We start from the raw sequence: 15,920 nt of genomic DNA, 5'->3' as shown, positions 1-15,920 counted from the left end.
GGCCTCGCAGCTGGTGGGCTTCACCTTGGACGGGGGCTCCTTCACCCTCTCCCATGGCCTGCCTGGCCCCTGTGGGTTCAGGTGCGACAGGGCTAATGAAACCGGGCTCGCTTCTGATTGCAGTGTAGGCATTTAGCTTCAAGAGTGTAGTGCTGCCCCTACATCTGCTGTGTGTCCGCAGGAGAGATCCTGGCGCTGGCTCAGGGCGAGCCTCTCGCCCCAGGCAGCTCTGACGCGGGTCCTCTTGTCAGGGTCGCTGGGACTGCGCAGTCCTGACTTGCTGCTGTTGATTACTCTGGGAGACCGCTGCTTTGCTGACTGGTGTGATGAGGTGGGCGGTGCCCACGCTGCTTGTCTGGGCTGGAAGAGCAGAGGAAGGGCAGGGCGCCTTTCCTGCCCCACGGGCCTGACTCTGCTACTCGGTGGGCGGGCACTTCTACCAGGTGAAGGGGATTCACCGGGACAGCCTCTGGCCCTTGTGTCCCAGCTTCGACTCCAGTCTCCGCAGGCAGAGCTTTTTGTTATTTACATGGAAGCTGACGTTAGATGCTTACACTTTATTTTGGTGTATGTGCTGGGCGCTGCTTTTTAAAGGAAAGAAGGATGAAATTCACGTTGTTACCTTTTGGAGAGAATTTGAGCCTTCATTTCCACCTCTCATTTTTATGCAGGGAAACATTGCCCTGTTTGAAGCCTGTTGTAAGGAGAGAATCCAGCAGTTCGATGATGGTGGCTCCGACGAGGAAGACATCTGGGAGGAGAAGCACATCGCCTTTACGCCAGAATCCCAAAGACGGTCCAGGTAACAGAGAAGCTGTCCCAGGAGCAGCCATACCCAGTGCAGAAAGCAGAGACTAGCAGGGGAAATCACTGTGGCCTCGCCGCACCTGCATGTCTGACCTGGCGACCCAAGCTTTCGTCCTGATCAGAAACACCGTTAACTGCTGTGGGCAGGTGCTGCGCCCCTGTCTGCAGCATGATGGGAGGCTGCTATGCGTGGTCATCTGCAGCTCCTGGAGCAGCAGGGTGCAGCCTCTCTGAATGGGAGACGCCGCCTGCGGATGTGGTCGTAGAGGGCTCTGAATAACTGCTCCCTATGTAACAGCAGCAGCTGAGTTATGTAGTATTTCTCACACAAGACTGAAAGTGTCACCAAAGAGAGAGAAGTTGTTTCTAAAAGTTAATCTAACTTGAAGAGATGGACTCATACCAGTTGACGCCCATCAGAATCAATTCAGTCTTTTTTTTTTTCTCTCCCCTAGTTTTTTTAAGTCATATCGCAAGAAGCTAAATAGGTTTGCTTCTGTGCACAGGGGGTTCTTGTTACCTGAGTGTTCATTATCAGAATCCTAGTTAAGAGAACAACAGCTGAGTATCTACATACCTAATAACAGCTTCAGAATGCATGGAGAAAAACTGATCAAACTGCTAGGAGAAGGAGACAAATCCAGAATTGTAATCAGATATTTCAGCACTCCTATCTCAGTAATTGATAAAACAGTAAGCAGAGATCAGAAAAGATACAGAACACTTAAACAGAACTGCCAGCCAGCCTGACCTACTGGACATTTGTGAAGTCTCCCCCCAGCAGCACCGGAATACACATTCTTTTCAAGTGTACTTGAAGTATTTACTCAGAGAGACTGTATCTGGACCATAAAACAAGTGTCAATAAATTCCAAGGTGTTTCCAGTCATACAAAGTGTGTTTTCTGACCCCAGTGGAATTAAATCAGAAATATTAATAAATAGCAGAAAGATCTTTAGAATCTTTGAATATGTGGAAACTAACACATGAGTTAAAGAAGAAATCAAAGGGGAAATTACACAGAATTTTGAATTGAAAGAAAATAAAAACACAGCGTATCAGAATTTGGAGGATGTGGCTAAATTAGTACTTTCAAGGATCAATTTTAGCCCTAACTGCTTATTTTTAAAAAGAAGCCTCATTTTCAAATCAGTGACCTCAGCTTTCACCTTAAGTAATTAGCATGCAAAACAGAAAAACAGTAAAGAAAATCATTGTAATAAAAGTTGTTCTTTGAGAAGATTAGTTATATTGTTAGGCCTCTGGAGACAATGTTCAAGAAAAAAGAGAAGATGCAGGTTACTAATATCAGTAATGATAATAACTAAAGCGATAATAAGGAAATATTATGAACAGCTCTATGCCAATAACTCTAACAATTACGATAATCTTTGAAAGATGCAAACCACCAAAGCTCAAGCAAAAAAGATAACCTGACTAGTCCCATATCTATCAAAGACTTTTCTGGTGAATTCTACCAAACGTTTCAAGAAGAAATCATACTAGACAGTGCTATACAAAAGCTTCCAGAAAAACTGAAAAGAAGGGCATAGTACCCATCTCACTCCCTAAGGCCACGTCAGTGCAACCGTATACCAAAAACTGACATTACATTATATTACAAGAAAGGTGACGAGTTACTCTCACAAATGCAGATGCAAAAACTTCTGAAACTTAGCAAATAAATGATATAAAATATGTCAGGGCCACACTGAGTTTATTCCAGGAATACATAGTTGGTTTGGTTTAACATTTGAAAATCAATCAGTAAACATGTGGCCAAATCCAGCATCTGTTCCTAAGAATTCTTAGCAAACTGGACATAGAAGGGAGTTTCTTCAACCTGATTAAGTCGTCCACAGTAAACCTGCACTTAGCATCATTCTTAATGGTGAACGACCAGACACCATCCCCTGACGACCACAAGGCATGGGCGTCTCCTGTCACCACTGTTTTTCATTACTGTGCTGGAGGTTCTAGCCAGCTCAGTAAGTGGGGACAAAGAGATAAAGGCACCTAGGCTGGGAAGGAAAAAGCAAAACTATCTTTATTACAGAGAGCATGACTGTCAGTTTAGAAAGTTTATTGGAATCTACTAAAAGACTAGTAGGACAATTAAGTGGCTTCAGCAAGATTGCACAATGCAAGATCAATACAGTTGTATTTCATTATAGTGCAACAATTAGAATAGAAATAACTATATGGTACTATTCATAGTAGGCAGAAGTATTAAATATGTAGGGATACATCTGGCAAAAGATGTGTAAGACTTGTACACTGAAAACTACAAAATAGCTGAGAGAACCAAGACCTGATTAATGATAAATGTTTATGAATTGAAGACTCAATATTGTTAAAAGTCCAGTTCTCTCCAGATTGTTACAGATTCAGTTTAGTCCCAGTCAGAATCATAACAAGTTTTTTGGTAGCTATTAACAGTTGATTTTTAAATTCAACTTTTAGTCTTTTTTAGTCTTTTTGCATGTGAAAATGCAAAAGACTAAGAACAGCCAAAGCAGCTTTCATACAGGACAAGGTTGGAGGGGCAACACAACCTAATTTCAAGTAATTTAAGACAGTATGATGAGTAAGACAGGAACTAAGTTGAGGGACAGAATAGGACCCGTAAATAAGTATATAGGCAACTGATTTTTGCCAAGGCAACTCAGTGGAGAAAGATCAGACTTAGGAACAAATAGTGCTGGAAGAATGGAACATCTCTGTGCAAAAAATACTGGCTCCGTCCATGCCTCCTCCTGTATGTACACATGAACTCAAAAGGGGTCATAGACCTAAATGTAAAACTATAAAACTTATACTAGAAAACCTTTGTGACCTTGGGTAATCAAAGGTCTCTAAGATACACCACCAAAAATACTATACGTGAAAAAAAATTTTAGCGAGTTTAAGTTGATCAAAATTAAACACTTCTAAAAGGACACTTAAGAAAACAAAAGGACAAGGCACACAGTAGGAGAAAACAGTGTATCTGATTTCTAAAAAAAAAAAACACGTAGGAGAAGTTATAAAAACTATCATGAGGAAAAAGACTAACCCAGTTTTTAAAGGCACTGAAAATGAAAAAAAACTTCAGAAAAGGTGTGTGGGTGGCAAAAGCACGTGTGGAGGAGTTCAGCATCCTTGGCCATTAGGGAAATGCAGGTCGGCACCACCACTGCGTGCCTCTGCTCGCCTTTGGAAGGCGGCTTTTCGGTTGTGACTTGGCATCGTTAAGCAAAGGATTAGGCAGCGCTCAAAGAGCAAAGCCTTACTGAAATGACAGTCAGGTGTGCTCTGGTTACAGTGCAGTGTGGTTTTCTTTGTTGTTGGGTGACTAGATTTTCTGGGTTCAGCTGGTGGCTGATAGTGCAGCATTACTATTTCGGTTCCTTCTTTCTTAGCTCGGGGAGTACTGACAGCGAGGAAAGTACAGACTCTGAAGAAGAAGACGGAGCCAAACAAGACTTGTTTGACTCCAGTGGCGCCAACACAGAGGACAAGATGGAGGTGGACCTCAGTGAACGTAAGTTGCCGTATTCCACATGGTCATTGCTCTGTGTCAGAAATGGGTTTTAAAAAGAAGCTAATTGGTCTGCAGGGTCTGAGGTGACTGCTGAAGAAATAGTGGAAATACATGTCCTTTGGGCCTGATGGAGCAAGTCACACCTCTGATGGTGGCACTGCTTCTCGGTGTGGACACCTCTATGTGCGTCTGGCTGGAGGACGTGGCAGACTGCGGCCCCTGGTGCTGGGGCAGGAGGGAGGGACCTGGACTGTGGGAAGGAGGGGAAGTGTTATGACTTGGAGAGTCATGAACACACTAAGCCAAAGGACACACCTGAAAGCTTCAACAATTTAAAGTGGGTTTTTCAGAGTTTATTTGTCAATCTTGTAACGCCAAAACACGTCTGCTAACTGTTTGTGTCCTGCTAGCTGGCCAGTTAAAAACGCTGTTCACTTCTTGCCCTGGCCGGGTGGTTCAGTTCATTGGCGCATCATCCTGTGCACCAAAAGTTTGCAGGTTCAGGAGGCAACTGTTCGGTGTTACGTGCCCTCTCTTTCTTCTTTCCTCTCCCTCTAGAATCAATAAAAATATACCCTTGGGTGAGGTTAAAAGAATTTTTAATAAAAATACTGTTAACTTCTAAGAGTTTCAGGTGAGATTTTCAAGTATCATCCGTTTTTGCTCCCAGTGCAGCCCTGCCACACACAGGCTGAGGGGCAGGAAGTGTGGAACGGACCCCGATTCAGTACCTGTGACAGGCGGGCGCTGCATGAATCCTCAGCTGAGCTGTAATGAGTGGGTGGTCCCTGCTGTAACTGAGCAGATGAGGAGGACTTCTGGCCAAGATGGAGGCATAGGGAGACTCACTTCACCTCCTCACACAACCTTAAGAAGGGTAACAACCAATCTAAAAACAAAAAATCAACCAGAAGTGCCAGAAAATTGAACTGTGTGGAAGTCTGACCGTCAAGGATTTACAGAAGAAACATTCATCCAAACACGTAGGCGGAGCGGAGAGGGCGTGGTATGGCGTGGCCAGGTGGTAGCGGCCAGCAGAACAGGTAGTCCGACATTCATGTACAGCAGATAAAAATGGGGGTGGGGGAGAGCTGGGGAGCAAGTGATCCCAGCCCCAGGCCAGACTACACAATGCAGGTTTCCAGCGTTGGGAAAATAAAGCCACATAACCTCTGGCTATAAAAACCAGTAGGGGTTGAGGCGGTGGAAGAAACTGCCGATCTCTCTGGAGAGTATGTTTATAGGGCCCACAGGGTCTTAAAATGTGCGTAAACCCATGCACTCTGGGAATCAGCACTAGGGCAACAGCTAGACAGGTGCCAGTCACAGGAAGTCGCGGCAGTGACTGGAAACAGGGTGGGAGCCAAGCAAGCTACGTTGTTCCCTCTCTGACCCTCCCCTTCATACAGGGCCACAAAGTGGTGAAGTGGGTTGTCCTGCCCTGGCAAACACCTAAGGCTCCACCCATTACAGTGTATCAGATGCGCTGACATAGGGGGTCAGAGCAGCTTTACCTAATACACAGAAACACGGAGGCTGCCCAATTGAGGAGACAAAGAAATACGGTCCAAATGAAAGAACAGGTCAAAACTCCAGAAAGAGAACTAAGCGACGAGGGGATAGCCAGCCTATCAGAGACAGAGTTCAAAACACTGGCGATGAGGATGCTCAGAGAAATTATTGAGTATGGCCACAAAATGAAGGAAGAAGTGAAGGCTATACAAAGTGAAATGAAGAAAAATGTACAGGGAACCAACAGTGAAGGGAAGGACTCCAGGATTCAAATCAGTGATTTAGATCAAAAGGAAGAAGTAAACATTCAACCAGGAACAGAATGAAGAAAGAAGAATTAAAAAAAAAAAAAAAAGGCTTAGGAACTTCTGGGAAAACTTTAAACATAGTATCAGCTGATTTCTCAAACCTTACAGGCAAGAAGGGGCTGGAAATAAGTATTTGAAGTCATGAAAGGCAGAGACCTACATCCAAGATTATCTAGCAAAACTATCATTTAGGATGGAAGGGCAGATAAAGTGCTCCCCAGACAAAGAAAAACTAAAGGAGTTCATCATTACCAAGCCCTTTACTGTATGAAATGTTAAAGGGAATTAGATAAAGAAGATCAAAACTATGAACAGTGACAACAAACAACTCCCAGCAACTGAATCAAAAATAAAACAAAACAAAGCAGACAACCAGAACAGGAACAGAATCATAGAAATGGAGGTCCCGTGGAGGGTTATCAGCAGGGAAGGGGAAGAAGGGGTGAGGGAAAAGGTACAGGGACTAAGAAGCATAATTGGTAGGTACCAAATAGGGGGATGTTAAGAAGAGTATAGGAAGTGGAGAAGCCAAAGAACTCACCTATGTCCAACCCCTGGGCATGAACTAAGGGGTGAGAGGACTGCTGAAGGGAGGGGCGAGGTGCAGGGGGGAGGGGGATACAGGGGAGGGAAAAAATGGGACAACTGTAATAGCATAATCAGTAAAACTTACTTTATAAAAAAAAAAAACAACAGATGAATAATCCCAGGCTTGGGGAAGTTAAATACTTGTCCAAAGTCACACGAAGGCCTTTCTTTAAAACCAGAGTGTTCCACGGGTACTTCTGAGTCCTTTCTCTCTAAGATAATCTTCTAAATAGCCAGAGATGTGCAGGTCAGATCCAAACTTGGCAGGCAGGTGGCATGGTGACTGGCACTACAGACAGGAATTGCAGGCCCCATGCCGGTCCCACCACCACGAACTCTGAAACCAGCCCGTGTCTGCAGGACTTAGAACGCAAACAGAGAAAGCTCTGTCCTCCCAGCTCCATCTCTGACACCAGCTGTGTGGGCTTCCCAGCGCAGACCAGGTCCCTGCCCCGGCTGCAGGTGCCAGGACTGTCAAGCTGCAGCTGGAGTCGGATCTCATGGGGTGATGCGGGGGGGGGGGGGGGGGAGGCTTGTCCACACTTCCGGTGCCAGTCAGGAGGCGGGGCCTCAGATATTTCAACCAACCAGCTATCAGTGGGGACCTTTTTGGGCTCCATTATTTGCTGAAATTCGGCTCACAGAACTCAGGAAAATGCTTTACTTACTGTTACCAATTTTTACAAAGGATATTTTAAAGGATGCAAATGAACAGCCAAGTGAAGAGATGAACAAGACAAGCTCTGGAAGTGTCCTGAGCATGGCAGCTTGTGTCCCCATGGAGTTTGTCATGTGCCACCCTCTGTCCACTGCCCCAGGAGCTCTGACCCCTACAGCTTAGGTTTTTATAGAGGCCATTAAGCAGGTGTAACTGCTTGAATCATGGCCATTCATGGTGAGCTCCACTTCCGGCCCCTCTATCCTCACAGAAGGTGGGGGGGACGGTGGGGCGAGGGTGAGGCTGAAAGCTCCAACCCTCCAGTTCACAGCTGGTTCCCTGGCAACCAGCCCCGTCCGCAGAGGCTGTCTAGGAGACCCCAGCCAGCTCGTTAGCGTATAGAAGAAAGCTGAGATGAGGTTTGCGCGGGCAGGGACCCAGGACATCTCTTACCAAGTCCCAGGGACCCTCTGTTCCGTGTCCAGCTGCCTGTCGGGGGCTGTGGGGAGGCCTTGCAAGTGCCGAGTGGGGCCAGCGGGCCGGATTGGGAAGCATGAAGGTCGTTGCCAACTTACTGCAGTTGAGCAGCTAACATATTTTAATAAACTCTTTATTTTGGAATAATTTTAGATATATAGAAAAGTTGCAAAGATTTTGTAGGGAGTGGCTTCCTTCACCCATCTTCCTCCCAATATTAATGTGATCTTGGTACATCTGCCAAAACTAAGAAGTTAACGTTAGCATATGTTTTGATGTGTCGCTTTGCCATCTTTGTATGATATTTCTACGGGAAAAAACATCCTAGAAAGGGCGAGTGCTAAGGGTCAGGAAGGTGCGGCTTTGTGACAGGGCGGGTGTTGTGCAGCTGCCCTCCACGTGAGGGCGCTGTTTCCACTCCTCCCAAGTGAGTGTGGGGATGGGGCACCCGCGAGAGTCTCTGTTTGAAAAATGTCTTGTGTTACATTGCTCAGTTGTTCTCAAGATGAAATTGCTCCCCTCTTTAGCACCCAACTGGTCAGCCAACTTTGACGTCCCCATGGAGACAACCCACGGCGCTCCCTTAGACTCTGTGGGTTCTGACGTCTGGAGCACTGAGGAGCCCATGCCAACCAAAGAGACCGGCTGGGCCTCCTTCTCAGAGTTCACGTCCTCCCTGAGGTGAGCCTGTGCACCAGCCCCCCAGACCTTTCCGTGGAGAGCCGGGATGGTGTGTGCTTGCTATTGGCCTCCTTGCAAGTTGAATGTAGTGTCTTAAACATGATGAAAAATCAGCATGGGGCTCACTAGTGCAGCTCTGAGGTGCAGAAGAGTAGTCAGCACCTCCCTCCTCCATGGGGTGGGGGGCGCCAGGGAGAGAGCAGAGAGGGAAGCAGCAGCCTTGGGAAGACGAGCCCCGGGAAGCTGGTGGGCAGGGCGGGAGGAAGGTGGCATCTCCCAGGGCTGCCATGACACCCCCACCCCGCCCCGCCCTCCCCTGTCACCAGTGGTCAGGACAGGGCTGCAGAGAGTAGGATGAGGGGGACACCAAAGCACCGACAGGCCCTCTGTGTGGACTTGTGCCTCAGGCGTAGCTCGTCTAAGGGATCGGCAGGCCCGCTGTTAGTCTCACTTGTATTCGCCATGACAACACCCTGTTATTTCAAAATTTCCCTTAGTACTGTTGCCAGCATTTGAACATTAACCGTGGATTTCATGTCTTGTTAGGCTTAGTTTGAGTTGCAAAACATTGTTTCATCTTGTCCGCTGAAAAGATGAGCGCAGTTACCATCTTAGACAAACCAAAAAGTAGGCTGAAGCCCACGTTGCTTTATAGCAGCTCTGATGACAGCAGTTAGCTGGCTGTTACTCAGAGAGAAAGTAAGATTGGTGGGCAGTGTCTCCAGAGTACTGTGCACTGTGTCACCGGCTCTGCAGCAGCGCAGGGCAGTCCTGTCTCCGCATCCTGCTCTCTGCCTCGCTCTGCCAGTGGTGGTCCGAGCCCTGGGTTCCCGAGCGCGTTGTTGAAGCCGCTCGCCTCCCCCTGCACCCCGCTGGCACTTTCCTCTGTCGGTGTCACTTAGTCAGTGTCCACTCTGCATAGGTCAGGGTTTTGGTAGAAATGACGTAGAGGTGCCCTTGACACTGTACAATGTGTATCTGGGAGCCCAGTGACTGTGGTGAGGCTGAGACACCGGGGCCGCTTTGAACCTCGGGGAGCCCGGTTATTGCCCTGCTGAGCTAGCAGAATGCTTACTGCCCACACCTGGACCCCCGTGTCCCCTGGGGTCTGCCCAGCTGCCGGTGGCTCCGCAGCGCTCATTCCCAAAGGCATTTTGTGAATAGCGGTACCTGCGGGCCGTTGGCCACTGCTAAGTAACACCTGAACTTTCTCTTTTCTAAAAGTACGAAAGAGCCTTTAAGGAGTAACTCTCCAGTGGAGATGGAAACCAGCACTGAACCGATGGACCCTCTGACCCCCGGCGTCGCTGCACTGGCCGGGCCGCCCGAAGGTGGGTGCCTGCGGGCCATCGCTCTGCAGCCATCCGGCCCTAGCGTTCCCCGGAGTGGAAAGGGTGTTTGTTCTGCATCGCAGGCTTACAAACCAGACTTGACTCTTGACTCTAGATCCTCGGGCTCAGGAGCTCAGAGGAGCCAGGAGAATGAGATGGTGGGTCTCAGGTCCACGGACAGCGGGAGAGCAGAAACTCGTGTTCACTGCGGAGCCACAGCATTTGATTGTAGGAGAAGCAAGGGGTGATTCAGTCCCATCTATGTACAGAAACGGAAGCAGGCACAGAAAGGATGAATGTCTTAGCCTGTAGCACCCGGGTAACTAGACCCAGGGTTCATGGCGCTCTGAGCCCGGACTGCGCCCTGTGCATTCGTCACTTGCAGTTTGCTCTGCTGGAGCGAGTGTGTGTGTATCTGGATGCGTTTCAGTCTGTGGGGCTGTTTATTCTTTTTTCTCACCTTTATGAACAGACAGAATGGTCAAGGGTGTCCAGCAAGTTGTCTTGTTATTCAGAACACACATGCTGTTCCTTCACAGGCCCCGAGCTGTTTTCAGCCTGAAGAACAAGGCAGGGCTGAGGGGAGGAGGTCAGTGAAGGGAGTGTGAGGAGGACTCGGTGGTGCACGGAGGGGGCGGAGCAGCCAGTCCTTAGAAAAAGGAATGAGGGTGTGGTAGAGGGCATGGGGACAGACCGGCACTGCCGCTGGTGTTGTCGGCCACTCTGTTAAACACGTGTGGATGACCTGATTTTGTCCCCATCTTGTGGTTAAGAAGGTTCAGGCACAGCTCATGTGCTTTGCCCAAAGCTTGTGCAGCCAGCCGGGGGAGGCTGGGCTTTGAATGCAAGGAGCCCGACTACGGAGCCCAGGGGGCTCCCTATTGTAGAAGAAGGAAATCCGCCAAGATCCACAGCTAACTTTAAAAAAGAAATGAAGGGGAAAAGGCCCAAGTGGGGCAGCTGAAAGAGAGGACGAGTGAGGACAGGGCAGCGGGTGGACGCGGAGCGCAGATGGGGGCGCGGCTAGACTGTGCTGCCTCCCGTGACCCGGGGGACACGAGGAACCGCAGAGGCTGCTGGGGAGGGCGGGTGTGTGGGTGGGCTCAGAGGTCAGAAGGCCGTGGGGGCGTGCCGGCCCCGCACTGGAGGAAGGCCACGCGCGTGTCTCCCGTGGGCCTGTCCGGACTCGGCCCAGGCAACCACAGGCCGACCGTCTGCTCTTCAGGCAGGAGCTGTCATACAGGCTGGGCGCATGGGCACGCACAGAAGGGGGACGGCGGTCTTGCTGGTGTGGTATGGGTGACCGCCCACTGTGTGCCCGTTTCAGTGCCTGGCAGCATGGCCATGGAAGCGAGCTCCGATGGAGAGGAGGATGCAGAAGGCACAGACAAGGTAACTGAGACAGTGATGAATGGCGGCATGAAGGAAACCCTCAGCCTCACGGTAGATGCCAAGACAGAGACTGCCGTCTTCAAAAGGTAACCGGGGGTGGGACCGGGCCTCCAGCCTCACGCTTGGGGAGAATGAGGGGGAGAGGCACCTCAGCTGTTCGCACCTTTAATTTGATTCAGATGTGGGCTCAGACGGTAGCCTGGCATCTTTCTGATGTCTCTGTTAGACTTGGGGAATCTTGATGAAGAGGTCGGATCCCTAAGTGCACGTGCGCCTGCCCCCTCCCCTCTGCCCCCGCATCGTTTAGAAGACTGCAGTTCAAAACTAGCAGATTCAAGATACATGAGTATAAAAAACTGACCAATTTTTAGTCATTGTAGAAATTGACTTATATACAGGTACAGAGCTTAGCCCGTTAAAACCAAAGGTCCACTGTTACACTGATCATTTTCTTCCGATACCTGTAGTAGCAAAATGGTAACTTTTAAAAAAAATACAAGAAACTTTTGTCAAAATTCGCAGACTACAGTTGAATCAGCGCTTAGAACTTTAGTGTGTATTGTACAGCAGGGTCGGCTTCCCAGCCCCCGCAAAGCCACAGCACACCAGGACTGTGTGAGGGAGAAGACTGAATTGTAGGCCCACTTCTCAGACAGGCATGTACACACAGAACCTAACAGCCAGCAAGCCAGACCCTGTGGGGTTTTCTCATGACCAAGGGTATATGTTACAAACTGGAGGATACTGTAACATTGTAAAAGTCACTGAAGGTCATTCACAGTTGGATAAAAAGATTAAAACCATTTGGACCTTCAGTAGATGGAGAAAAGCATTTGATAACAATTAAAGCCACTCAGGACTTGTTAGCAGCCTAGACAAAGAAAGTGGCCACTGGAAACTGGTGACAGTGTGGGCTGACAGCCCAAGGGGCATTGGTCCTGGACAGGGAGGCCTTAGGCCTGTTCCCTTCGAAGGCGAGGCCCAGATGATGAGACCTCTGGGTACTGCTGCTCATCAGCGCTGCCCTGGTGGGCTTAGCAGATGCAGTGTGCAAGAAAAATAAATAAAAGGCATAAACATTTGAAAGGGATAAAATGATTACTGTTTGTAGATTTTGGTTTTCTACATAAAAATTTCCAGCGGAGTCTAGATGAGAAGTGGAACTGCTAAGAAAGTCCGCTGGCTGGACGCGCGCAGCTCAGCAGCGTTCTGTGAGCCGGAGCGGGGTGCCCAGGGTGTGCCCTCGTTTTAATTCACTAAAGCTGCAGCCATTGCTGTGAAATAACTAAGATGCAAAAATATAATAAAGACCTAAATAAATAGGGAGCCATGCCATGTTTGTTAATGGGGAGATATCTCTGGTGTTTCATTTAAAATCAATCTAGAAAATAAATTTATTTTTCATAAGAATTCCAGTGGAGTTTTTAATGAAAACTGAGCCATTGATTGCGAGATCCATAAAGAAGACAAGAGAACGCCGGAGCCATTTTGAAGACCAAAGCAAGGGGGCTTCACCAGATTAGGTATCAAGGCTTCTGACAAGAGCTGGCAGCGGGCGGCTGCGGCGCTGGCCCCACAGCATGTCCCCCTGGCCCTCTGCACCTGCTCGGCCCTGGCGTGTGGCGCTCCATCCGGCAGGAAAGCGGACTCAGAGCAGTCACCCGCTTCGGAGGACAGTTGGATCTCAGCATCAGTGTGAAAGGCACGGCCACAGCTCCATAAGAGAGTATCTTTAGAGTTAGGCAATAAAGGACTTTTTAAGCAAAAAAAAAAAAAAAAAAAAAAAACAGAAACCCAAAACCAAACCATAAAGGAAGAGATTGATAAATTTGACTTTAATTTCTAATATTCCAAAAAATGGGGTAAATTAGTCTGTAGCCAGCAAAGAAATGTTCAGTAGAAGGATAAAGGAAGAACCTAGTATCAATAAGAAAGAGACGAAATACAGAAAAGAGACCAAAAAAGAGACAACATAATAATTTTTGAAATGGACAAAGGATGTAAAGTTGTTACCTGGGGGGGCATGGGGAGCCAGTTACAGTGCCTGCGCCACTGTCCTCGCACCTCAGTCCGCTGGTTTCTGTCTCGGGCCACAGAAAACAGAAAACATGCGAAAACTGCCTCGATCTTTATGAGGCAGTGAAATCTTAACTGCAAACCAGACAAGGACAACTACAGAAAACGACGTGCTTGTGTTCCTCACAAGCAAACTACAAGTTCTGTGTTACTTGCTAACTGAATCCAGCAGCATATTAAAAGTAGGTCATAGTGCTCAGTTTGTCCCTGGAGCACAAAGACGGTTCACTGCCAGGTCAGTCTGTGCGCTTCGCCACATGTTAACAGACCAAAAGTTTGTGCCCATGTGTGACTGAAACTCCAAGCAAAGTGAGACAAGAGTGAGTTTCCGTCCTTCGGTGCAAGTTAAGTACCAGAATACTAGAGCAGAGATTGCGCTTCCGGAGGACCCTACAGGTGTGCCCGCTCACAGTAAGGAACAAACGAGGATGTCCGTCCTCACCGCCACTGTGCAGGCAGTCCTGGGGACAAGGCTGTGAGAGGAGAAAGGACATAGGGTGTAGATGACATTAGGCTGGACGTGGCGAGCCTGTCATTTGCAGATAATAATGATCAACTGTTACCGAATAGAATTTCAGCAAAGCCCCTCGGTAAGAAATCATTTTTAAAAATCAGTAGCCTTTCTTTATGTCCATAATAAACAACCAGGAGTATAATAAAAGGCAAAGTACCAGTCACAAGACCCATCAAACTATTAAGTTATTTAGGAAGCACGTTGACTTGGAAGTGCCAATAAAAGCAGCCAAAGGAGATCCGGACAAGCGGAAGCCCGTGCAGTTCTGTGATGGGCCAGGCGAACTCAGCGCTGCGGGGAAAGCCACCGCACCTCGTGAATCTTTAAGCTTAATGCAACGTCAGTCACAGTTTCCGTTGAATTTTTGAAAGGCACTTGATAAACATGCTCTGAAACATCTGTGGAATACTCAGGGCTCCCCGATTGCTTAGAGAACCATAAGGAAGGTGAAAGGAGACTTGCCCTGGCAGATACGTAGTCATGCTGCACAGTCACAGTAATGAAAAGGGGCCCATTAGCCTGCACAGGAGGCAAGCGGCCACTGTGTTGGGTGACGGAGCCCAGTGACAACAGGGATGGCTTCCGGGGGTGAGGCAGGGCGCAGGGGGGCCAGTGGCACCCGAGCCTCCCTGACCTGGTTTGAAGGCAGCTCCTGGTGGGCTGAGGGTCATGTGGGAGATGGGCGCCCGTGGGCAGGGTGCTCTCCGCGTGCCACGCGGCCCGCTCATGGCTCCTGCGCGCTGCCCGTTTGTTTACTCCCACAAGGACCCCAGGGGGCGAGTCCTGGGGGTGTCCTCCTGCTCTGCAGAGAAGAAGGTGAGGCTCTGGGTGGGCTGAGGCCTGCGGCCGCAGCTCTGCACCACTTGGAAGAAAATGAAATGTCTCTCTGGTTGGTGTCAGAGAAGTGCTTCCTTTTTAAAAACGAAAGAAGAAAACCTTTAAAAGCACAAACCATAATGTACAGGGTAGATTTGGATTGGATCAAAGTTAAGAATTTCAAGCTGATAAAAGTGCTGCAGACAAAATTAAGAGGCAGATGGCAAATTGAGGCAGCTAAAGCTTACAGTATCTAAGTCAACAAGAAACTAACATTTACTCTTCAATTCCTAGAAACCAGTAAGGAAAAGGGAGAAAACCCAGACCAGGAAATGGGCAAAAGCTATCAGTAGGCAGCTTGCAGACAAGGAAACCCAAAGAGGCTAAAAAATAAATGCTCAAAGCACCATCGTCATCCATCCGGCAGCTCTTAGAGACTAGCAGGGGTCAGGTGGGTGGGGCTGAGGGCTGGTGGGGAGGCAGCCTGCACCTGTAGATGGGAGGACACGCCTCTTCCAAGCCGAGAGGCTCTCGGGCAGTCCCCCGGGCCCCAAGCAGGCCGAACTGGAGGTGCACACCATGGGGCACTGCCAGCAGGGCCAGGCAGACCTTCCAAAGTGCTCACCGCAGGGACAGTTGAGGGCAGTGTGTGCGAGTCTGTGACTCAAAATACCCGTCTGTGTTACCTGCATTTTACAGGAAGGAAATACAGGGTGGGACAGAGGTAGGTTTACAGTTGTGAGTGCACGGAATGCTTGAATCTTGTGGTGTACCATTTTCCATGTGAACAACTGTAAACCTATTTTCACATGCATCGTCGCCCCGCCCGCCCGCCCGCCAATGCGTGAAGTGTCTCAGGAGTTGCTTTGGTGGGCGAGGGGTGGAGGGCGGGGCTAAAGAGCAATGAGCCAGGCAGCACGGATTGTCCGCCCATCATACATCTTAGTTCACCTTCCTCCATACATTGCTCAAACCCATCCGAAAGCCACCCGAGAAATTACCCTAAAACTAGGCTTTTCAGAAGCACATACCGGGCAAGGCCCAGCTCTGAGAAGGGTGGACCTGCCCAGAGGGGGCTTCCAGCTGCTTTCTAGCTCACTTCAGTGCCACCCTGATTGGAGCAAACTAGAGACCTGTACAGAATAAGGCAGAAGTCTGAAATAGCCCACGAACGGCTGAAAGTATTTGGTACATGTCTTTCTCCACCAAGAACCATCCAAGGGGAAAAAATAACCCT

The 15,920-nt window shown here is 48.7% G+C and overlaps 1 protein-coding gene across 13 annotated transcripts in view; it reads left to right on the top strand.

Annotated features, from left to right (window-relative positions):
* Positions 1–15,920, top strand: part of PPP6R3 (protein phosphatase 6 regulatory subunit 3) — a 112,838-nt gene that overhangs the window by 91,771 nt on the left and 5,147 nt on the right. For all 13 annotated transcript variants that reach the window (XM_054570775.1, XM_054570785.1, XM_054570784.1 and 10 more), the window contains 5 exons: positions 672–802; positions 4,209–4,330; positions 8,401–8,554; positions 9,779–9,885; positions 11,213–11,363. In XM_054570775.1, coding sequence (XP_054426750.1) covers positions 672–802; positions 4,209–4,330; positions 8,401–8,554; positions 9,779–9,885; positions 11,213–11,363 — 665 coding nt within the window. The remainder of the gene's footprint in view (positions 1–671; positions 803–4,208; positions 4,331–8,400; positions 8,555–9,778; positions 9,886–11,212; positions 11,364–15,920) is intronic.

Source organism: Pteronotus mesoamericanus, unplaced genomic scaffold, assembly GCF_021234165.1.
Source record: "Pteronotus mesoamericanus isolate MK-2021 breed Mesoamerican mustached bat unplaced genomic scaffold, CSHL_Meso_final contig_214, whole genome shotgun sequence".
In the NCBI taxonomy this organism is placed as follows: Eukaryota; Metazoa; Chordata; class Mammalia; order Chiroptera; family Mormoopidae; genus Pteronotus; species Pteronotus mesoamericanus.
The sequence above is the reverse complement of the archived record's forward strand: the minus strand, read 5'-3'. Positions and strand labels throughout refer to the sequence as shown.